At 45.1% G+C, this 26,443-nt stretch overlaps 1 protein-coding gene across 1 annotated transcript in view; it reads left to right on the top strand.

Annotated features, from left to right (window-relative positions):
* Window positions 1-26,443, top strand: part of DNAH9 (dynein axonemal heavy chain 9) — a 739,144-nt gene that overhangs the window by 709,867 nt on the left and 2,834 nt on the right. Inside the window, exon 67 of the mRNA XM_053688948.1 lies at window positions 13,853-14,242. Coding sequence (XP_053544923.1) covers window positions 13,853-14,242 — 390 coding nt within the window. The remainder of the gene's footprint in view (window positions 1-13,852; window positions 14,243-26,443) is intronic.

Genomic DNA, 26,443 nt, shown 5'->3' with positions numbered 1-26,443 from the left:
CCTCACTATAGCACACACTGCTCCCTTGATGCCCCTTCCCTCACTATAGCACACACTGCTCCCCTGATGCCCCCTCCCTCACTATAGCACACACTGCTCCCCTGATGCCCCCTCCCTCACTATAGCACACACTGCTCCCCTGATGCCCCCTCCCTCACTATAGCACACACTGCTCCCCTGATGCCCCCTCCCTCACTATAGCACACACTGCTCCCTTGATGCCCCCTCCCTCACTATAGCACACACTGCTCCCCTGATGCCCCCTCCCTCACTATAGCACACACTGCTCCCCTGATGCTCCCTCCCTCACTATAGCACACACTGCTCCCTTGATGCCCCTTCCCTCACTATAGCACACACTGCTCCCCTGATGCCCCCTCCCTCACCATAGCACACACTGCTCCCCTGATGCCCCCTCCCTCACCATAGCACACACTGCTCCCCTGATGCCCCCTCCCTCACTATAGCACACACTGCTCCCCTGATGCCCCCTCCCTCACTATAGCACACACTGCTCCCCTGATGCCCCCTCCCTCACTATAGCACACACTGCTCCCCTGATGCCCCCTCCCTCACTATAGCACACACTGCTCCCTTGATGCCCCTTCCCTCACTATAGCACACACTGCTCCCCTGATGCCCCCTCCCTCACTATTGCACACACTGCTCCCTTGATGCCCCTTTCCTCACTATAGCACACACTGCTTCCCTGATGCCCCCTCCCTCACTATAGCACACACTGCTCCCCTGATGCCCCCTCCCTCACTATAGCACACACTGCCCCCTGATGCCCCCTCCCTCACTATAGCACACACTGCCCCCTGATGCCCCCTCCCTCACTATAGCACACACTGCCCCCTGATGCCCCCTCCCTCACTATAGCACACACTGCCCCCTGATGCCCCCTCCCTCACTATAGCACACACTGCCCCCTGATGCCCCCTCCCTCACTATAGCACACACTGCTCCCTTGATGCCCCCTCCCTCACTATAGCACACACTGCCCCCTGATGCCCCCTCCCTCACTATAGCACACACTGCCCCCTGATGCCCCTCCCTCACTATAGCACACACTGCCCCCTGATGCCCCCCTCCCTCACTATAGCACACACTGCTCCCCTGATGCCCCCTCCCTCACTATAGCACACACTGCTCCCTTGATGCCCCTTCCCTCACTATAGCACACACTGCTCCCCTGATGCCCCCTCCCTCACTATTGCACACACTGCTCCCTTGATGCCCCTGTTACAGAAGCATTAGTTATTTTGTTGTGAAGAGCTTATTTCCCAGCAAGCCAACGCCTAAGAAGGGCTCCAAGAAAACCGTAACAAGTATCATTTCATAAAGAGTTAACTCTTTTTTTTCAGCTTTTAGAAACTATTGCCTAAATACACATTTTTGCTGGCCTCAGCTCTAAGTTTAGGGATAACCAATCCCATTGTCTAATCACCTCTGGAGCCAGACTGCTAATTGATAAGATGAACTTGTAAACTTGTTATCTTAAGTACTGTAATCCTATTGTGGCCTGTCAAAGGACAGTGCTCTCTATCTAAATGTGTGATGGGGGATTTTGTGCTTCCCCCCCCCTCTCCCCCTGGGAGTGCCTGTGTGCATGTAACCTTAATAAAAAGCAGGCTGGGCATCCCAGTGCTGTGTTCTTGTTTGACCCTCAATCGCAGCGTTGACTCGTTTTGTGGGCAGAAGGGTATCCTAGCTGTACTGCAGCTAAGGGAGATTATTCTATATTTGCGAGACTCATATAGAATACTATGGAAAGCAGCTTCTCCCCTCTTTAGCAATAGGGATCCAGGCTACTAAGCGGTCCATCTCTCAGCGAGACTAAGGGTAACCGCAACATTTGGCGGCAGCGGCGGGATTTTCCTGGATTTCCTAGGAGAGGTACAGAACGGATGGAGAGCGCTTACGAAAAATTGAAGCGTACAACCCTAAAGGATTACTTGAAAGCAGAGGGGGGTACGCCAGCAACCGGCCGAGGAGAGAGCTGATCGCAGAATTGAACGAACTGGATCAGAGCTTCACAATGGTGGAAACACCGACCACGATTAGTGACGAAAAAACCAGGATTGTTCGGGAAAGGCTCTCATTATACGGGCCGAACCCCTCCATGGAATTGGTACAGCAGTTGATGGCGGAGGCGGACGAGGATATACGAGAGACTCGAGCCCACGAACTCAACCTAGCGAACGCACACCGCAATGCTGTAGCCCCGCAGGTAATCATCCCTGTCGAAAATGCTGGGAGGCCCAAGATACCCTATACGGCATTTCGACCCTTTCTAGAGAGCGAGACAGGGATTGATGAATATTTGGCGGACTTCGAAAGGCAATGTGCCCTGCACCAGATTCCCAACAGAGAGTGGCCCACGATATTGTCTGGGAAACTATCCGGGCGAGCCCTGGAAGCCTTTCGTACTCTGGGTGCTAAGGAAGTGACACAGTATGAGCTAGTTAAGGAGACACTGTTGCGACGGTACGCTGTAACTCCGGACACGTATCGCCGACAGTTTCGGGGCACGGAAAAGAAGCCTAACGATACCCATATGGAATGGGCGCACCGAATGCGGAGAGCGGCAAATCACTGGCTGAGCGGAAGTAAAGCGGTGACTGGGGAGGAAATTTTACAATTGTTTCTCTTAGAACATTTTTATAATGGCATGGAACAGCAAGGGAAGGAATGGCTGCGAGACAGGCGGCCTTCTACCTTAGAAGAAGCAGCCAAATTGGCCGATGAACATTATGACTCCCGTCTTCACGAACCCATGAACTACCGAGCTCCAGCACGGGTCGAACCCAGAGAGGTTTACCGTGCACCCCCTCGTGCTGAATTCCGAGCCCCGGTGCCCACAGGGCCCGTCCGACACTCAGGACCACCCAATAACAGCTCTGAGCGTCACAGACCGACTTGCCACCGATGCAAGCAACCAGGGCATTTCATGGCTAGCTGCCCCCTTAATACGCACCAGACACCCAGGAATTACAATTACCCCTCTGGGTCCTATCGTCCGGCCCGGGCCCTCTGTGTTAACCAAGAGGCCCCTATGGAGGGATATGTGGGGCCGCTTCACGAGGCAGACCCTGTATATGCTGCCTCAGATAACCGCCAGCACCATCGGCAGAGGGTATGGCTCGAGGGGCGATCTACCGAGGGATTGCGAGACACAGGGGCTACTATCACGCTGGTACAGAGTCATTTGGTGCCAGAGCACAAGCGATCCGGACAGACTGTGGCCGTTAGAGTGGCGGGGGGGGATGTGTACAAAATTCCAACAGCTAAAGTGCATCTTGATTGGGGAGCGGGAAAGGGGGCTGTGAACGTGGGCCTAATGGATAATTTACCTGCCGAAGTACTACTGGGCAACGATTTGGGCCCCATGACTTCTGCCTATGCTCCAGTATGCAACAATGAGGCGGACCCAGTGACTACACGGGCCCAAGCCCGGACGGAGCGAGAGCTCTCACCAGTGCGGGAGACACAGGTAAGACCTACCCCGACCTTGCCTGACAGGTTAGGCCCCATACCCTGGGACACCCCAGATGCTTTCGAGGCAGAGTCTAAGACTGACCCGACCTTACAAAAGTACCGGGAACGAGCAGAGACCGGAGGGGGCGGGGCAGATAACGAAACATTCTTATGGGAAAAAGGGAAACTATACCGCTGGACAGAGAAAAGGGGACAGCGTAGGCGACAGCTGGTAGTGCCCCACAAATACCGTCAAGAAATCCTCAAAATAGGCCACGACATCCCCTTAGCAGGCCACCTAGCCGTTACCCGTACCCTACACCGCATTACTCACCACGTTCTTTTGGCCAGGGGGTGCACGCTGACGTTAGAACTTACTGTAACACCTGCGATGTGTGTCAACGAGTAGGAAGGCGAGGCGATCACCCTAAAGCCCAGCTAGTAAATATGCCCATTGTAGAGGAACCCTTCAGCCGGGTTGCTATTGACCTAGTGGGACCACTGGCTACCCCTAGTCCCTCCGGTAAGCGCTACATTCTTACCGTAGTGGACTACGCTACCAGGTACCCAGAGGGTGTCGCCCTATCCAACATACAAGCGGATACGGTAGCGAATGCACTAGTACAGGTGTTCTCCCGGGTAGGATTTCCAAAAGAAATCCTATCCGACCGAGGCACCCAATTTACGGCTGAATTAACCCAACAACTCTGGCAGGTTTGCAAAATTAAGTCCCTCCTGAGCTCCCCATACCACCCCCAGACGAACGGGCTGTGTGAGAGGTTCAATGGGACCCTCAAGCAAATGCTCAAGACGTTCACTCAGGAATACCGAGACTGGGAACGCTTCCTGCCGCACCTCCTATTTGCTTATCGGGAGGTGCCCCAGGAAACGACAGGGTTCTCTCCCTTCGAGTTGCTCTACGGAAGAAAGGTACGGGGACCCCTAAACCTGATCCGGGAGCACTGGGAGGGAGAGATGGAGGCTGACGGTGTCCCCATTGTGCCATACGTGCTGGAACTCAGGGACCGAATGGAGCAATTAGCCAAATCCGTGCGGGCTAATCTCCAGTTGGCCCAGAGAAGACAGAAAGTATGGTACGATCGGGGGGCCCGAAAGAGAATCTTCACCATAGGACAAAAGGTGTTAGTACTTAAGCCGGTGAAGACAGACAAATTGCAGGCGTCCTGGCAGGGTCCCTACCAGATCGTAGAGAAAAGGGGAGACACCACTTATGTGATAGCTAGCTGCCATGACAACAATCTTAGAAAGACATTCCATGTAAACATGCTCAAGGAATATTTTGAGCGACCAGAGAACGTGACGGCCGTATGTTGTTCCCCTCAGGAAGACCCCGACAGTTTACCCATTCCAGACCTATTAGAAAAGAGTCTCCCCACAGGTATAGTGGCGCAGGTTCAGATAGGGGGACCGACTTAGCCCCACTAAAAGGGAGCAGCTCAACCAACTCCTCCAGTCCAAACACCTCACCTTCTCCCCGAAGCCAGGGTACACTACTTTAACCACCCACCAGGTAGATACTCCGGGACAAGCTCCCTTGCGCCAGGCTCCGTACCGAATCCCCGAAGCAGTTAGGACAGGAATGAAGAAGGAGATCGATGAGATGCTCCAGCTCAGGGTAATTGAGCCCTCCGATAGTCCATGGGCCTCCCCAGTTGTCTTGGTGCCCAAGAAAGATGGGACCACCCGGTTCTGTGTAGACTATCGGAGGCTCAATGAAAATACCGTGACGGACGCTTACCCTATGCCCAGGGTAGACGAGCTACTCGATCGTATAGCCAGGGGAAATTACCTGACCACTATTGACCTCTGCAAAGGTTACTGGCAGATTCCCCTGGCCCCGGAGGCTATCCCCAAGTCAGCATTCGTCACCCCATTCGGCTTATATCAGTTTAGGGTAATGCCGTTTGGGATGAAGAATGCCCCAGCTACATTCCAGCGCTTGGTGGATAGGCTCCTGGATGGCTTCCAGAGTTTTGCTTGCGCCTACCTGGACGACATAGCGATCCACAGTGAGTCCTGGGAGGACCACTTAGCTCATGTGGGAATGGTTCTGGATCAGATCCGGGCTGCTGGCCTGACTCTGAAGCCAGAAAAATGCCACTTTGGGATGGCTGAGGTACAGTACCTGGGTCACCGGGTGGGGTGTGGAAAGCAGCGACCAGAGCCGGCCAAAATAGAAGCTGTCACCAATTGGCCCACCCCCATCACTAAGACTCAGGTCCTAGCCTTCCTGGGCACGGCAGGGTACTATAGACGGTTCGTACCAGACTACAGCACACTTGCCAAACCCCTGACTGACTTGACCAAGAAGAACTTACCTCGACAGGTCCTGTGGTCTCCCCACTGTGAAACGGCTTTCCAGGCTCTCAAAAATGCTCTAATTAACGCTCCTGTCTTGGCGGCCCCCAGCCCTTAACAAACGTTTTATCGTCCATACAGACGCTTCCATGTTCGGGCTGGGAGCTGTCCTCAGCCAAGTAGGCGAAGATGGAGGGGAGCATCCAGTTGCCTACATCAGCCGGAAGCTCCTGCCCCGCGAAGTCAGCTATGCAGCGGTCGAAAAGGAGTGTTTGGCTTTGGTGTGGGCATTAAAGAAATTGACTCCCTATTTATATGGTCAGGAGTTCACTCTGGTCACCGACCATAACCCGTTGGTGTGGCTGAACCGGGTCTCTGGAGATAACGGCAGGCTATTACGTTGGAGCTTATCGTTGCAACCCTTCAATTTCACCATTACTTACAGACCTGGGAAACAGAATGGCAACGCCGACGGGTTGTCCAGACAAACAGACCTCAGCCCCGCATAACCAGCGGTCTGGACAGCCTTAGTCTGCCCCGAAAAGGGGTCAGACCGTGTCTGCCAGAGTGTTCCACAGAAAGGGAGCACTGTTACAGAAGCATTAGTTATTTTGTTGTGAAGAGCTTATTTCCCAGCAAGCCAACGCCTAAGAAGGGCTCCAAGAAAACCGTAACAAGTATCATTTCATAAAGAGTTAACTCTTTTTTTTCAGCTTTTAGAAACTATTGCCTAAATACACATTTTTGCTGGCCTCAGCTCTAAGTTTAGGGATAACCAATCCCATTGTCTAATCACCTCTGGAGCCAGACTGCTAATTGATAAGATGAACTTGTAAACTTGTTATCTTAAGTACTGTAATCCTATTGTGGCCTGTCAAAGGACAGTGCTCTCTATCTAAATGTGTGATGGGGGATTTTGTGCTTCCCCCCCCCTCTCCCCCTGGGAGTGCCTGTGTGCATGTAACCTTAATAAAAAGCAGGCTGGGCATCCCAGTGCTGTGTTCTTGTTTGACCCTCAATCGCAGCGTTGACTCGTTTTGTGGGCAGAAGGGTATCCTAGCTGTACTGCAGCTAAGGGAGATTATTCTATATTTGCGAGACTCATATAGAATACTATGGAAAGCAGCTTCTCCCCTCTTTAGCAATAGGGATCCAGGCTACTAAGCGGTCCATCTCTCAGCGAGACTAAGGGTAACCGTAACAGCCCCTTTCCTCACTATAGCACACACTGCTTCCCTGATGCCCCCTCCCTCACTATAGCACACACTGCTCCCCTGATGCCCCCTCCCTCACTATAGCACACACTGCTCCCCTGATGCCCCCTCCCTCACTATAGCACACACTGCCCCCTGATGCCCCCTCCCTCACTATAGCACACACTGCCCCCTGATGCCCCCTCCCTCACTATAGCACACACTGCCCCCTGATGCCCCCTCCCTCACTATAGCACACACTGCCCCCTGATGCCCCCCTCCCTCACTATAGCACACACTGCCCCCTGATGCCCCCTCCCTCACTATAGCACACACTGCTCCCTTGATGCCCCCTCCCTCACTATAGCACACACTGCCCCCTGATGCCCCCTCCCTCACTATAGCACACACTGCCCCCTGATGCCCCTCCCTCACTATAGCACACACTGCCCCCTGATGCCCCCTCCCTCACTATAGCACACACTGCCCCCTGATGCCCCCTCCCTCACTATTGCACACACTACATCTCTTTAATATAAATATATTTGTAAAACTAACTTTAATCCGTATGATCATTATCTTCTCATTTATCTCTGTATATTAATGACACGTAGAGTATCTTCCTTTGTAAGATAACGTTTCCGAGGCTTACAGCTGGCAAAGCGTGCATGAATGTTATTACTATTTTTGTATACCCTTCATCCTGTTTTAAATAACCATTTTAAGTTGTTTCAAGCTTGAAATTGTTTGATTTCTTTCTTATCTGGTATTGTTTGATTAAAACTATAAAACAGATGGATTTAGTGAGACAGATGATTCTGATTACCCGGCACTTTGGAGTGGTGCATGATGGGTAAACAAATATTGCAGTTGGCAGGTACATGCATATGTGATATGTTTATTTTACTTTAAATTCAGTGTTTGCTATCATTTAATAACTTATCTTTATTGCTCTGTTATAATGTGTTATGCAAATGCTAAAAGTAAAGTGGTAATATTCATAATAAGAGCTTTATTATTTAATGTGTGCTTTTAAAATATTACCTGGTTCGGTCCTGTGGTCTTTATGCTTAAGAGAGTTATTTAGGTTTTCTAAAATGTTTTTTTTTCTTAGGCAGATTAGTTAATCGGTTACAATGCAGTGTTTATTTGGGTTTACATTTATAGTATATCATGCGTTTGTATATAAAACATAAAATCTAATGGTTTCATCTACTTTAGGCAGATTAATTCATCGGTTACAATGCAGTGTTTATTTGGGTTTACATTTATAGTATATCATGCGTTTGTATATAAAACATAAAATCTAATGGTTTCATCTACTTGATGAGATTTCTGCAGCATATTACACAGCAAGCAAATGCAACCTCTCTGACAGTGATGAGGTTAAATATACCGGCTGTGAAACTTGTAAGATTTAATTATATTACAGAATCTAGAAAATTTGTAACCATTTAGTATTTTCTCACATTAAGCGTTTTAGTTGCCAGAAAGAGTCACACATTTTGATACATTTACAGACTCAAAATAGGACACTCTTTAATATCTGCAGCATCCAGACATTCAATTTTTAGGCTCCGTACAAAGGTGTTTGTATCTTATTTTACATAAAAAATTAAAAGCTAAAAATGCTTTTTTTTTTTTTTCTTAAGTACTAATCACTAAAGGGATTTTTTTCTTTTATGATTCAGACAGAGCACACAATTTATTTCTATTAGCAAATTTACTTTGACATGTGAGACTCACTGTAGCATTACCCAATACACAGTCAATCTCAGGATACTGCAGTATGCACTCCTGGTCTCCTGTCCCTCTGGGGGTGACATGTGAGATTCACTGTAGCATTGCCCTATACACAGACAATCTCAGTATAACTGCAGTATACACTCCTGGTCTCCTGTCCCTCTGGGGGTGACATGTGAGACTTACTGTTGCATCACCCAATACACAGTCAATCTCAGGATACTGCAGTATGCACTCCTGGTCTCCTGTCCCTCTGAGGGTGACATGTGAGACTTACTGTTGCATTACCCAATACACAGTCAATCTCAGGATACTGCAGTATGCACTCCTGGTCTCCTGTCCCTCTGGGGGTGACATGTGAGATTCACTGTAGCATTGCCCTATACTCAGACAATCTCAGTATAACTGCAGTATGCACTCCTGGTCTTCTGTCCCTCTAGGGGTGACATGTGAGATTCACTGTAGCATTGCCCTATACACAGACAATCTCAGTATAACTGCAGTATACACTCCTGGTCTCCTGTCCCTCTGGGGGTGACATGTGAGATTCACTGTAGCATACACAGACAATCTCAGTATAACTGCAGTATACACTCCTGATCTCCTGTCCCCCTGGGGGTGACATGTGAGACTTACTGTTGCATTGCCTTATACACAGACAATCTCAGTATAACTGCAGTATGTACTCCTGGTCTCCTGTCTCTCTGGGGATGACATGTGAGACTCACTGTAGCATTACCCAATACACAGTCAATCTCAGGATACTGCAGTATGCACTCCTGGTCTCCTGTCCCTCTGGGGGTGACATGTGAGATTCACTGTAGCATACACAGACAATCTCAGTATAACTGCAGTATACACTCCTGATCTCCTGTCCCTCTGGGGGTGACATGTGAGACTCACTGTAGCATTGCCCTATACACAGACAATCTCAGTATAACTGCAGTATGCACTCCTGGTCTCCTGTCCCTCAGGGGATGACATGTGAGACTTACAGTAGCATTACCCTATACACAGACAATCTCAGGATAACTCCTGGTCTCCTGTCCCTCTGGGGTTATATGTGAGACTCACTGTAGCATTGCCCTATACACAGACAATCTCAGTATAACTGCAGTATGCACTCCTGGTCTCCTGTCCCTCTCGGGGTGACATGTGAGACTCACTGTATAATTGCCCTATACACAGACAATCTCAGGATAACTGCAGTATGCATTCCTGGTCTCCTGTTTCTCTGGGGGTGACAAGTGAGACTCACTGTAGCATTGCCCTATACACAGACAATCTCAGGATAACTGCAGTATGCACTCCTGGTCTCCTGTCCCTCTGGGGGTGACATGTGAGACTCACTGTAGCATTCCCTTATACACAGACAATCTCAGTATCACTGCAGTATGCACTCCTGGTCTCCTGACCCTCTGGGGGTGACATGTGAGACTTACTGTAGCATTGCCCTATACACAGACAACCTCAGTATAACTGCAGTATGCACTCCTGGTCTCCTGTCCCTCTGGGGTGACATGTGAGACTCACTGTAGCATTGCCCTATACACAGACAATCTCAGTATAACTGCAGTATGCACTCCTGGTCTCCTGTCCCTCTGGGGGTGACATGTGAGACTCACTGTAGCATTCCCCTATACACAGACTGTTACGGTTGCCTCCAGGCTGGCTGGAAGTTGGACCGTAGAAAAAGATGCTCCTAGCGCTCACCAAAGGAGCAGCAGCACCGTAGACACTCTAACTGCTGCGTAGCCACCATAAGTAACGCAGACTCCACGAACCACCGCTGCTGGGCTGGTATCTCGCCGTCTGCTCTGCGCCCTGGACATACGACCAGGCTCCAGTAGGTGAACCTCTTCCTTCTATAGCAATCCCTGTAGCTAAGGGAGTATGAAAAGCATAGCAATCCCTGTAGTGATTATTGCTGAAGCTGTCCCCTACAAACATGAGTCAAAGCTGCAAGTTAGAGGGTCAGAAATAAGTCTCATGTGCTGGAGCACACAGCCTGCTTTTTATTGAGGTTACATGCAAACAGGATACTCTCAGGGGGAGGCATAAAATCCCCCATCACACATTTTATATTAGATAGAGAGACACTCCCTTTGACAGGCCACAACATTACTTCAGCAGATAACATTTCACACAATAAAACAATGCAGTCCACCTTATCACTACTAGTCTGATTAGACAATGGGAAAGTTTATCACTAAACTTAATTAGAGCTGATCCCAGCAAACTTGTATTTAGAATGCTTCTTGAAGCTGAACAAAGTTATCTCTGTAGTTCTGACCGAAGGGTCTGTCACATAGCACTTAATGGCACACAATGAAACTGAACCAAGTGGGAGAAAGCCAGGGACAAGTCATTTCACAGGTCTGGGGACATAGTCTTAAGGGGGCATTGTTCACCAAAGTCACAATATGTCCCCAGACGGTTCTTAAAGGGCCATACACACCCAATAAAAGTTACTATGTTTTCAGGGGCACAATCTTCCAGGGGCCATAGTCATGTGGAAGGAGGCTGGCAAATAGGCTTCTCCAAAATCCAGGGAAGCAGGGCAATTTTCCATTTAAAGGGCCAGTTACAAATAGCAGTTTGTAACATATCTCCCCTTTTGGAGGGAGACTAACCAGGCACCTGACCTTCTGCCGGTCAGTGCCTAAGTTAGTCTCACAACCCACCCACAAATAATCGTTAGCAGCAAAGTAGCCCCCCCACAATACGTAGTACTGGCCTGTAAGTTCCAGGTTGTAGGATGAAAGTGTAGCATCCTCGGCCTTCCTGGCGCAGCTGGGCAAATAGCTGATGGTACTTGGGGGGCAGAGGCCAGCGGCACTCTGCCCTGGTGCCAGCGCTTCTGCTGGGGTGAGGGGTTTGCAGGCCAGTCCTGTAACAAGGACAAGGTCTGTAGTGCAGAGGCCAGCAGCGCTCTGTCCTGATGCCAGCTCTTCTGCTGGGGGAATTGGGGCATAGTCCTGCCCGGTGGCAAAGGGAACGTGGGGGTCAGTGGGGGTTAACATCTCCACTGTTAACCCTGGGCCCAAGTTAGGAGTTAGCTGGGGAGGGGGAGATTGGCTTACCTCCTCCTCCTGATACTCCGGCGGCCGTTGGGAAGGGAGGTCGATGCTCTCCGCTTCCTGTGGAACATGCTGCGGCTGGGGAGAGAGACCGGTTGTCTCCTCTCCCTGGAAGGCACACTCCGGCTGGGGAGGGAGGTCGATGCTCTCCCCTCCCTGTAGCTGGGTCTGTGCCTGGGGATCTGGGCCGCCTGCCCAGCATCCCTGTAGGGCCGGTAGAGAGACTGCGGTCCCATCTCCACCTGCCTGCTGGGGGTCCTCCCAGGACCAGTCTATGAGGCCTGCTGCCTCTGGTATCTCTGGTTGGGGTTGGGGAAGGAGACCGGTTGTCTCTTCCCTCTGCACAGTATACTGCCGCTGGGGAGGGAGGTCGCTGCTCTCCTCTCCCTGTGGAACATGCTGCGGCTGGGGAGAGAGACCAGGTGTCCATACCCTCAAACTCCACAGTTGGCGCTCAAAGGCTCGTGCCGCTTCGTTCTCAGTAGCCAATTCCCGGATGAGGCGACTGACTACCTCCTGTGCAGGGTCTGGACCATATCGGACTAGCCGCCTCTTTACCTCTGGAACGAAATCAGCGCCCTCATAGCGACGGATCAGGTTGAGGTGCTCTTCACAGGGTTCTGACCAGTGTCTTGTCAGCTCCATGCTGCTGTAGGTAGGGACGCTGCACAGTGGCTAGCGTTGCCCTCAATTACTCTCCTACGATACCAGTGCTGTTGTGGTGCTGCTCCTTGCGCTAGGACGCGATCCCACCGCTGCCGCCAAATGTTACGGTTGCCTCCAGGCTGGCTGGAAGTTGGACCGTAGAAAGGGATGCTCCTAGCGCTCACCAAAGGAGCAGCAGCACCGTAGACACTCTAACTGCTGCGTAGCCACCATAAGTAACGCAGACTCCAAGAACCACCGCTGCTGGGCTGGTATCTCGCCGTCTGCTCTGCGCCCTGGACCTACGACCAGGCTCCAGTAGGTGAACCTCTTCTTTCTGTAGCAATCCCTGTAGCTAAGGGAGTATGAAAAACATAGCAATCCCTGTAGTGATGATAGCTGTACCCTACAAACATGAGTCAAAGCTGCAAGTTAGAGGGTCAGAAATAGGTCTCATGTGCTGGAGCACACAGCCTGCTTTTTATTGAGGTTACATGCAAACAGGACACTCTCAGGGGGAGGCATCAAATCCCCCATCACACATTTGATATTAGATAGAGAGACACTCCCTTTGACAGGCCACAACATTACTTCAGCAGATAACATTTTACACACAATAAAACAATGCAGACCACCTTATCACTACTAGAAGTCTGATTAGACAATGGGAAAGTTTATCACTAAACTTAATTAGAGCTGATCCCAGCAAACTTGTATTTAGAATGCTTCTTGAAGCTGAACAAAGTTATCTCTGTAGTTCTGACCGAAGGGTCTGTCACATAGCACTTAATGGCACACAATGAAACTGAACCAAGTGGGAGAAAGCCAGGGACAAGTCATTTCACAGGTCTGGGGACATAGTCTTAAGGGGGCATTGTTCACCAAAGTCACAATATGTCCCCAGACGGTTCTTAAAGGGCCATACACACCCAATAAAAGTTAATATGTTTTCAGGGGCACAATCTTCCAGGGGCCATAGTCATGTGGAAGGAGGCTGGCAAATAGGCTTCTCCAAAATCCAGGGAAGCAGGGCAATTTTCCATTTAAAGGGCCAGTTACAAATAGCAGTTTGTAACACAGACAATCTCAGTATAACTGCAGTATGCACTCCTGGTCTCCTGTCCCTCTGGGGGTGACATGTGAGACTCACTGTAGCATTGCCCTATACACAGACAATCTCAGGATACTGCAGTATGCACTCCTGGTCTCCTGTCCCTCTGGGGGTGACATGTGAGACTTACTGTAGCATTGCCCTATACACAATCTCAGTATAACTGCAGTATGTACTGGTTTAACAGGATTACAGTTTGTTTGTTTGTTTGTTTTGTGTTTGGCCTCACATGGCTGTGTCAGGTTTATTCCAGTGACTAATTATTTAGTTTATTTCCTCAGGGAGAACTGACAATGACCAGTGACATGGAGAATCTACAGAATGCAATCTTCCTGGACCTTGTACCAGAGTCATGGACCAAGAGAGCTTATCCTTCTATGGCTGGGCTGGCAGGGTGGTTTGTTGACCTCCTAAACCGTATTAAGGAGTTGGAGACCTGGACAGGAGACTTTGCTCTACCATGCGCTGTGTGGCTTGCTGGATTCTTCAACCCTCAGTCATTTCTTACTGCGATCATGCAGTCCATGGCCAGGAAAAATGAATGGCCTCTTGACAAGATGACCCTGCAATGTGATGTTACCAAAAAGAACCGAGAGGATTTCAGTAGCCCTCCTCGTGAAGGCGCCTATGTACATGGCTTGTTTATGGAGGGAGCACGCTGGGACACGCAGGTGAGTGATTGGTGGCCTACTGAACCGAGCGTGGCGATCCTGTAGCTCAGTATTCTAATATACAGCAGCTACAGTAGGTCAGGGAGAACTACATTATTTTAATATATTGGCAAAAAATTGAAGTAAAATTATACTTTTATTTAAATTGTTCCAGTTTGTGCCTCTGGTATCGTTAGAGCGTGTTAATAAACAAACAAAATAAGATTTAAGGGATTATAATACCTATGTTTATAGCCCAGTGTAATCTGTTGGTGCTCTACAAATAAATTACAATATAATAATTACCAACTCCTACATCTGCTGTCATTGCATTCTGGCTAAATGTCATTACTGTTCTGTAATCTACTATGGCATCTTGCCTGGTGAAGTTGTCACAAAACGTCCTCATAAGATCTTGACAATCTCTCACACAGGGAGAATCCTGTACTATCTGTAAATGAGGGATCAAACTATAAATAAAGCCATCTTATAAACCATAGAAAAAATATTAGTATACACATTTACACCAATATACTAGCAGCCTGGTACATAGTAGTAGTGTACATTTACACCAGTATACTAGCAGCCTGGTACATAGTAGTAGTGCATATTTACACCAGTATACTAGCAGCCAGTTACATTATAGCAGTGCACATTTACACCAGTATACTAGCAGTCTTGCACATAGTAGCAGTGCATATTTACATCAGTATACTAGCAGTCTTGTACGTAGTAGCAGTGCATATCTACACCAGTATTCTAGCAGACTTGTACATAGTAGCAGTGCATATTTACATCAGTATACTAGCAGTCTGGTACATGGTAGTAGTGCACATTTACACCAATATACTAGCAGCCTGGTACATAGTAGTAGTGCACATTTACACCAGTATACTAGCAGCCTGGTACATAGTAGTAGTGCACAATTACACCAGTATACTAGCAGCCTGGTACTTAGTAGTAGTGCAGATTTACACCAGTATATTAGCAGCCTGGTACATAGTAGTAGTGCACATTTACACCAGTATACTAGCAGCCTGGTACATAGTAGTAGTGCACATTTACACCAGTATACTAGCAGCCTGGTACATAGTAGTAGTGCACATTTACACCAGTATACTAGCAGCCTGGTACATAGTAGTAGTGCACATTTACACCAGTATACTAGCAGCCTGGTACATAGTAGCAGTGCATATTTACACCAGTATAGTAGCAGCCTGGTACATAGTAGTAGTGCACAATTACACCAGTATACTAGCAGCCTGGTACATAGTAGTAGTGCACATTTACACCAGTATACTAGCAGCCTGGTACATAGTAGTAGTGCACATTTACACCAGTATACTAGCAGCCTGGTACATTATAGCAGTGCACATTTACACCAGTATACTAGCAGTCTAGTACATAGTAGTAGTGCACATTTACACCAGTATACTAGCAGCCTGGTAGATAGTAGTAGTGGACATTTACACCAGTATACTAGCAGCCTGGTACATTATAGCAGTGCACATTTACACCAGTATACTAGCAGCCTGGTACATAGTAGTAGTGCACAATTACACCAGTATACTAGCAGCCTGGTACATTATAGCAGTGCACATTTACACCAGTATACTAGCAGTCTTGTACATAGTAGTAGTGCATATTTACACCAGTATACTAGCAGTCTTGTATATAGTAGCAGTGCACATTTACACCAGTATACTAGCAGCCTGGTACATAGTAGCAGTGCACATTTACACCAGTATACTAGCAGTCTTGTACGAAGTAGCAATGCATATTTCCACCAGTATACTAGCAGCCTGGTACATAGTAGTAGTGGACATTTACACCAGTATACTAGCAGCCTGGTACATTATAGCAGTGCACATTTACACCAGTATACCAGCAGTCTGGTACATAGTAGTAGTGCACAATTACACCAATATACTAGCAGCCTGGTACATAGTAGTAGTGCACATTTACACCAGTATACTAGTAGCCTGGTACATTATAGCAGTGCACATTTACACCAGTATACTAGCAGTCTTGCACATAGTAGTAGTGCATATTTACACCAGTATACTAGCAGTCTTGTATATAGTAGCAGTGCATATTTACATCAGTATACTAGCTTTCTTGTACGTAGTAGCAGTGCATATTTACATCAGTATACTAGCAGCCTTGTACATAGTTGCAGTGCACATTTACACCAGTATACTAGCAGTCTTGTACATAGTAGCAGTGCATATTTACACCAGTATACTAGCAGACTTGTACATAGTAGTAGTGCATATTTACACCAGTATACTAGCAGTCTTGTACATAGTAGCAGTGCATATTTACACCAGTATACTAGCAGACTTGTACATAGTTGCAGTGCACATTTACACCAGTATACTAGCAGACTTGTACATAGTAGCAGTGCATATTTACACCAATATACTAGCAGTCTTGTACATAGTAGCAGTGCACATTTACACCAATATACTAGCAGTCTTGTACATAGTAGCAGTGCATATTTACATCAGTATACTAGCAGTCTTGTACGTAGTAGCAGTGTATATTTACACCAGTATACTAGCAGTCTTGTACATAGTAGCAATGCATATTTACACCAATATACTAGCAGTCTTGCACATAGTAGCAGTGCATATTTACACCAATATACTAGCAGTCTTGCACATAGTAGCAGTGCATATTTACACCAGTATACTAGCAGCCTGGTACATAGTAGCAGTGCATATTTACACCAGTATACTAGCAGCCTGGTACATAGTAGCAGTGCATATTTACACCAATATACTAGCAGTCTTGCACATTGTAGCAGTGCATATTTACACCAGTATACTAGCAGTCTTGCACATAGTAGCAATGCATATTTACACCAATATACTAGCAGTCTTGCACATTGTAGCAGTGCATATTTACACCAGTATACTAGCAATCTTGTACGTAGTAGCAGTGTATATTTACACCAGTATACTAGCAGTCTTGTACATAGTAGCAGTGCATATTTACACCAGTATACTAGCAGTCTTGCACATAGTAGCAATGCATATTTACACCAATATACTAGCAGTCTTGCACATAGTAGCAATGCATATTTACACCAGTATACTAGCAGTCTTGTACATAGTTGCAGTGCACATTTACACCAGTATACTAGCAGTCTTGTACATAGTAGCAGTGCATATTTACACCAATATACTAGCAGTCTTGTACATAGTAGCAGTGCATATTTACACCAATATACTAGCAGTCTTGCACATAGTAGCAGTGCATATTTACACCAATATACTAGCAGTCTTGTACATAGTAGCAGTGCATATTTACACCAATATACTAGCAGTCTTGTACATAGTAGCAGTGCATATTTACACCAATATACTAGCAGTCTTGCACATAGTAGCAGTGCATATTTACACCAATATACTAGCAGTCTTGTACATAGTAGCAATGCATATTTACACCAGTATACTAGCAGTCTTGTACATAGTAGCAATGCATATTTACACCAATGTACTAGCAGTCTTGCACATAGTAGCAATGCATATTTACACCAATATACTAGCAGTCTTGTACATAGTAGCAGTGTATATTTACACCAGTATACTAGCAGTCTTGTACATAGTAGCAGTGCATATTTACATCAGTATACTAGCAGTCTTGTACATAGTAGCAGTGCACATGTACACCAGTATACTAGCAGCCTTGTACATAGTAGCAGTGCACATTTACAGCAGTATACTAATAGTCTTGTACATAGTAGCAGTGCATATCTACACCAGTATACTAGCAGACTTGTGCATAGTAGCAGTGCATATTTACATCATTATACTAGCAGCCTTGTACATAGTTGCAGTGCACATTTACACCAGTATACTAGCAGTCTTGTACATAGTAGTAGTGCACATTTACACCGGTATACTAGCAGCCTGGTACATAGTAGCAGTGCATATTTACACCAGTATACTAGCAGTCTTGTACATAGTAGCAGTGCATATTTACACCAGTATACTAGCAGTCTTGTACATAGTAACAATGCATATTTACACCAATATACTAGCAGTCTTGCACATAGTAGAAGTGCATATTTACACCAGTATACTAGCAGCCTGGTACATAGTAACAATGCATATTTACACCAATATACTAGCAGTCTTGCACATAGTAGTAGTGCATATTTACACCAGTATACTAGCAGTCTTGTACATAGTAGCAGTGCATATTTACACCAGTATACTAGCAGTCTTGTACATAGTAGCAGTGCATATTTACACCAGTATACTAGCAGTCTTGTACATAGTAGCAGTGCATATTTACACCAGTATACTAGCCGTCTTGTACATAGTAGCAGTGCATATTTACACCAGTATACTAGCAGTCTTGCACATAGTAGCAGTGCATATTTACACCAGTATACTAGCAGTCTTGTACATAGTAGCAGTGCATATTTACATCAGTATACTAGCAGTCTTGTACATAGTAGCAATGCATATTTACACCAGTATACTAGCAGTCTTGCACATAGTAGCAGTGCATATTTACACCAGTATACTAGCAGTCTTGTACATAGTAGCAGTGCATATTTACACCAGTATACTAGCAGTCTTGTACATAGTAGCAGTGCACATTTACACCAGAATACTAGCAGTCTTGCACATAGTAGCAGTGCATATTTACACCAGTATACTAGCAGTCTTGTACATAGTAGCAGTGCATATTTACATCAGTATACTAGCAGTCTTGTACATAGTAGCAGTGCATATTTACACCAGTATACTAGCAGTCTTGCACATAGTAGCAGTGCATATTTACACCAGTATACTAGCAGTCTTGTACATAGTAGCAGTGCATATTTACACCAGTATACTAGCAGTCTTGCACATATTAGCAGTGCATATTTACACCAGTATACTAGCAGCCTGGTACATAGTAGAAATGCATATTTACACCAATATACTAGCAGTCTTGCACATAGTAGCAGTGCATATTTACACCAGTATACTAGCAGTCTTGTACATAGTAGCAGTGCACATTTACACCAGTATACTAGCAGTCTTGTACATAGTAGCAGTGCACATATACATTAGAATACTAGCAGTCTTGTACATAGTAGCAGTGCACATTTACACCAGTATACTAGCCGTCTTGTACATAGTAGTAGTGCATATTTACACCAGTATACTAGCAGTCTTGTACATAGTAGCAGTGCATATTTACACCAGTATGCTAGCAGTCGTGTATATAGTAGCAGTGTGCATTTACACCAGTATACTAGCAGCCTGGTACATAGTAGCAGTGCACATTTACACCAGTATACTAGCAGTCTTGTACGAAGTAGCAATGCATATTTCCACCAGTATACTAGCAGCCTGGTACATAGTAGTAGTGGACATTTACACCAGTATACTAGCAGCCTGGTACATTATAGCAGTGCACATTTACACCAGTATACCAGCAGTCTGGTACATAGTAGTAGTGCACAATTACACCAATATACTAGCAGCCTGGTACATAGTAGTAGTGCACATTTACACCAGTATACTAGTAGCCTGGTACATTATAGCAGTGCACATTTACACCAGTATACTAGCAGTCTTGCACATAGTAGTAGTGCATATTTACACCAGTATACTAGCAGTCTTGTATATAAAAGCAGTGCATATTTACATCAGTATACTAGCTTTCTTGTACGTAGTAGCAGTGCATATTTACATCAGTATACTAGCAGCCTTGTACATAGTTGCAGTGCACATTTACACCAGTATACTAGCAGTCTTGTACATAGTAGCAGTGCATATTTACACCAGTATACTAGCAGACTTGTACATAGTAGTAGTGCATATTTACACCAGTATACTAGCAGTCTTGTACATAGTAGCAGTGCATATTTACACCAGTATACTAGCAGACTTGTACATAGTTGCAGTGCACATTTACACCAGTATACTAGCAGACTTGTACATAGTAGCAGTGCATATTTACACCAATATACTAGCAGTCTTGTACATAGTAGCAGTGCACATTTACACCAATATACTAGCAGTCTTGTACATAGTAGCAGTGCATATTTACATCAGTATACTAGCAGTCTTGTACGTAGTAGCAGTGTATATTTACACCAGTATACTAGCAGTCTTGTACATAGTAGCAATGCATATTTACACCAATATACTAGCAGTCTTGCACATAGTAGCAGTGCATATTTACACCAGTATACTAGCAGCCTGGTACATAGTAGCAATGCATATTTACACCAATATACTAGCAGCCTGGTACATAGTAGCAATGCATATTTACACCAATATACTAGCAGTCTTGCACATTGTAGCAGTGCATATTTACACCAGTATACTAGCAATCTTGTACGTAGTAGCAGTGTATATTTACACCAGTATACTAGCAGTCTTGTACATAGTAGCAGTGCATATTTACACCAGTATACTAGCAGTCTTGTACATAGTAGCAGTGCATATTTACACCAGTATACTAGCCGTCTTGTACATAGTAGCAGTGCATATTTACACCAGTATACTAGCAGTCTTGCACATAGTAGCAGTGCATATTTACACCAGTATACTAGCAGTCTTGTACATAGTAGCAGTGCATATTTACATCAGTATACTAGCAGTCTTGTACATAGTAGCAATGCATATTTACACCAGTATACTAGCAGTCTTGCACATAGTAGCAGTGCATATTTACACCAGTATACTAGCAGTCTTGTACATAGTAGCAGTGCATATTTACACCAGTATACTAGCAGTCTTGTACATAGTAGCAGTGCACATTTACACCAGAATACTAGCAGTCTTGCACATAGTAGCAGTGCATATTTACACCAGTATACTAGCAGTCTTGTACATAGTAGCAGTGCATATTTACATCAGTATACTAGCAGTCTTGTACATAGTAGCAATGCATATTTACACCAGTATACTAGCAGTCTTGCACATAGTAGCAGTGCATATTTACACCAGTATACTAGCAGACTTGTACATAGTAGTAGTGCATATTTACACCAGTATACTAGCAGTCTTGTACATAGTAGCAGTGCATATTTACACCAGTATACTAGCAGTCTTGTACATAGTAGCAGTGCATATTTACACCAGTATACTAGCAGTCTTGCACATATTAGCAGTGCATATTTACACCAGTATACTAGCAGCCTGGTACATAGTAGCAATGCATATTTACACCAATATACTAGCAGTCTTGCACATAGTAGCAGTGCATATTTACACCAGTATACTAGCAGTCTTGTACATAGTAGCAGTGCACATTTACACCAGTATACTAGCAGTCTTGTACATAGTAGCAGTGCACATATACATTAGAATACTAGCAGTCTTGTACATAGTAGCAGTGCACATTTACACCAGTATACTAGCCGTCTTGTACATAGTAGCAGTGCACATTTACACCAGTATACTAGCCGTCTTGTACATAGTAGCAGTGCATATTTACACCAGTATACTAGCAGTCTTGTACATAGTAGCAGTGCACATATACATTAGAATACTAGCAGTCTTGTACATAGTAGCAGTGCACATTTACACCAGTATACTAGCAGTCTTGTACATAGTAGCAGTGCATATTTACACCAGTATACTAGCAGTCTTGTACAGAGTAGTAGTGCACATTTACACCGGTATACTAGCAGTCTTGTACAGAGTAGTAGTGCACATTTACACCGGTATACTAGCAGTCTTGTACAGAGTAGTAGTGCACATTTACACCGGTATACTAGCAGTCTTGTACAGAGTAGTAGTGCACATTTACACCAGTATACTAGCAGTCTTGCACATATTAGCAGTGCATATTTACACCAGTATACTAGCAGCCTGGTACATAGTAGCAATGCATATTTACACCAATATACTAGCAGTCTTGCACATAGTAGCAGTGCATATTTACACCAGAAAACTAGCAGCCTTGTACATAGTAGCAGTGCACATTTACACCAGTATACTAGCAGTCTTGTACATAGTAGCAGTGCACATTTACACCAGTATACTATCAGTCTTGTACAGAGTAGTAGTGCACATTTACACCGGTATACTAGCAGTCTTGTACATTGTAGCAGTGCACATTTACACCATTATACTATCAGTCGTGTATGTAGTAGTGCATATTTTCACCAGTATATTAGCACACTTGTACATAGTAGCAATGCACATTTACACCAGTATACTAGCAGCTTTGTACATAGTAGTAGTGCACATTTACACCAGTATACTAGCAGTCTTGTATATAGTAGCAGTGTACATTTACACCAGTATACTAGCAGACTTGTACATAGTAGCAATGCACATTTACACCAGTATACCAGCAGACTTGTACATAGTTGCAGTGCACATTTACACCAGTATACTAGCAGCCTTGTACATAGTAGTAGTGCACATTTACACCAGTATACTAGCAGTCTTGTATATAGTAGCAGTGCACATTTACACCAGTATACTAGCAGTCTTGTATATAGTAGCAGTGTACATTTACACCAGTATACTAGCAGACTTGTACATAGTAGCAATGCACATTTACACCAGTATACCAGCAGACTTGTACATAGTTGCAGTGCACATTTACATCAGTATACTAGCAGACTTGTACATAGTAGTAGTGCATATTTACACCAGTATACTAGCAGTCTTGTACATAGTAGCAGTGCATATTTACACCAGTATACTAGCAGTCTTGTACATAGTAGCAGTGCACATTTACACCAGTATACTAGCAGTCTTGTACAGAGTAGCAATGCACATTTACACCAGTATACTAGCAGACTTGTACATAGTTGCAGTGCGCATTTACACCAGTATACTAGCCGTCTTGTACATAGTAGCAATGCATATTTACACCAGTATACTAGCAGACTTGTACATAGTAGTAGTGCATATTTACACCAGTATACTAGCAGTCTTGTACATAGTAGCAGTGCATATTTACACCAGTATGCTAGCAGTCTTGTATATAGTAGAAATGTGCATTTACACCAGTATACTAGCAGTCTTGTACATAGTAGCAGTGCTTATTTGGGTGTCACCATATGTAATCTGTGGTCACTTGGGTGTCATCATATGTAATCTGTGGTCACTTGGGTGTCATCATATGTAATCTGTGGTCACTTGGGTGTCATCATATGTAATCTGTGGTCACTTGGGTGTCACCATATATAATCTGTGGTCACTTGGGTGTCATCATATGTAATCTGTGGTCACTTGGGTGTCACCATATATAATCTGTGGTCACTTGGGTGTCATCATATGTAATCTGTGGTCACTTGGGTGTCACCATATATAATCTGTGGTCACTTGGGTGTCATCATATGTAATCTGTGGTTATTATGAACATTCTTGTGATTCTATCGACAATATATGAGTATGATCTGCTTTAAAGTCCATCGCCTACCGCAGGGTTATCAGTTTTATTAATGCAGAACACTGAACATACCCTGAAGATTTTCCCAGTTCTACACATATAAGGAACTGTTATAATTATGGTCCATGAGTGAGACAGATGGGATTATATTTGTTACTCACAGATGTCATTTGTAAATTAAATATAAAAAAGTTTCTTATTCTGCTGTGCAGTGTGGTTGGTAAACTGTTTAATGGACTCATTAAGGCCTAGATTTAGAGTTCGGCGGTAGCCGTCAAAACCAGCGTTAGAGGCTCCTAACGCTGGTTTTGGCCGCCCGCTGGTATTTGGAGTCAGTGATTAAAGGGTCTAACGCTCACTTTTCAGCCGCGACTTTTCCATACCGCAGATCCCCCTACGCCATTTGCGTAGCCTATCTTTTCAATGGGATCTTTCTAACGCTGGTATTTAGAGTCGTTTCTGCAGTGAGCGTTAGAGCTCTAACGACAAAACTCCAGCCGCCTGAAAATAGCAGGAGTTAAGAGCTTTCTGGCTAACGCCGGTTTATAAAGCTCTTAACTACTGTACCCTAAAGTACACTAACACCCATAAACTACCTATGTACCCCTAAACCGAGCTCCCCCCACATCGCCGCCACTCGATTAAAATTTTTAACCCCTAATCTGCCGACCGCCACCTACGTTATACTTATGTACCCCTAATCTGCTGCCCCTAACACCGCCGACCCCTGTATTATATCTATTAACCCCTAACTTGCCCCCCACAACGTCGCCGCAAGCTACTTAAAATAATTAACCCCTAATCTTCCGACCGCAAATCGCCGCCACCTACGTTATCCCTATGTACCCCTAATCTGCTACCCCTAACATCGCCGACCCCTATGTTATATTTATTAACCCCTAATCTGCCCCCCACAACGTCGCCGACACCTACCTACACTTATTAACCCCTAATCTGCCGAGCGGACCTGAGCGCTACTATAATAAAGTTATTAACCCCTAATCCGCCTCACTAACCCTATCATAAATAGTATTAACCCCTAATCTGCCCTCCCTAACATCGCCGACACCTACCTTCAATTATTAACCCCTAATCTGCCGACCGGAGCTCACCGCTATTCTAATAAATGTATTAACCCCTAAAGCTAAGTCTAACCCTAACACTAACACCCCCCTAAGTTAAATATAATTTTTATCTAACGAAATAAATTAACTCTTATTAAATAAATAATTCCTATTTAAAGCTAAATACTTACCTGTAAAATACATCCTAATATAGCTACAATATAAATTATAATTATATTATAGCTATTTTAGGATTAATATTTATTTTACAGGCAACTTTGTAATTATTTTAACCAGGTACAATAGCTATTAAATAGTTAAGAACTATTTAATAGTTACCTAGTTAAAATAATTACAAATTTACCTGTAAAATAAATCCTAACCTAAGTTATAATTAAACCTAACACTACCCTATCAATAAAATAATTAAATAAACTACCTACAATTACCTACAATTAACCTAACACTACACTATCAATAAATTAATTAAACACAATTGCTACAAATAAATAAAATTAAATAAACTATCTAAAGTACAAAAAATAAAAAAGAACTAAGTTACAGAAAATAATAAAATATTTACAAACATAAGAAAAATATTACAACAATTTTAAACTAATTACACCTACTCTAAGCCCCCTAATAAAATAACAAAGCCCCCCAAAATAAAAAATTCCCTACCCTATTCTAAAATACAAATATTACAAGCTCTTTTACCTTACCAGCCCTGAACAGGGCCCTTTGCGGGGCATGCCCCAAGAATTTCAGCTCTTTTGCCTGTAAAAAAAAACATACAATACCCCCCCCCCAACATTACAACCCACCACCCACATACCCCTAATCTAACCCAAACCCCCCTTAAATAAACCTAACACTACCCCCCTGATGATCTTCCTACCTTGTCTTCACCATGCCAGGTTCACCGATCCGTCCTGGCTCCAAGATCTTCATCCACCCCAAGCGGGGGCTAGACATCCACTGAAGAAGTCCAGAAGAGGGTCCAAAGTCTTCCTCCTATCCGGCAAGAAGAGGACATCCGGACCGGCAAACATCTTCTCCAAGCGGCATCTTCTATCTTCTTCCATCCGATGACGACCGGCTCCATCTTGAAGACCTCCAGCGCGGATCCATCCTCTTCTTCCGACGACTAGACGACGAATGACGGTTCCTTTAAGGGACGTCATCCAAGATGGCGTCCCTCGAATTCCGATTGGCTGATAGGATTCTATCAGCCAATCGGAATTAAGGTAGGAATTTTCTGATTGGCTGATGGAATCAGCCAATCAGAATATAGTTCAATCCGATTGGCTGATCCAATCAGCCAATCAGATTGAGCTCGCATTCTATTGGCTGATCGGAACAGCCAATAGAATGCGAGCTCAATCTGATTGGCTGATTGGATCAGCCAATCGGATTGAACTATATTCTGATTGGCTGATTCCATCAGCCAATCAGAAAATTCCTACCTTAATTCCGATTGGCTGATAGAATCCTATCAGCCAATCGGAATTCGAGGGACGCCATCTTGGATGACGTCCCTTAAAGGAACCGTCATTCGTCGTCTAGTCGTCGGAAGAAGAGGATGGATCCGCGCTGGAGGTCTTCAAGATGGAGCCGGTCGTCATCGGATGGAAGAAGATAGAAGATGCCGCTTGGAGAAGATGTTTGCCGGTCCGGATGTCCTCTTCTTGCCGGATAGGAGGAAGACTTTGGACCCTCTTCTGGACTTCTTCAGTGGATGTCTAGCCCCCGCTTGGGGTGGATGAAGATCTTGGAGCCAGGACGGATC

The sequence above is a fragment of the Bombina bombina genome, chromosome 1 (assembly GCF_027579735.1).
Source record: "Bombina bombina isolate aBomBom1 chromosome 1, aBomBom1.pri, whole genome shotgun sequence".
Classification (NCBI taxonomy): domain Eukaryota; kingdom Metazoa; phylum Chordata; class Amphibia; order Anura; family Bombinatoridae; genus Bombina; species Bombina bombina.
The sequence above is the reverse complement of the archived record's forward strand: the minus strand, read 5'-3'. Positions and strand labels throughout refer to the sequence as shown.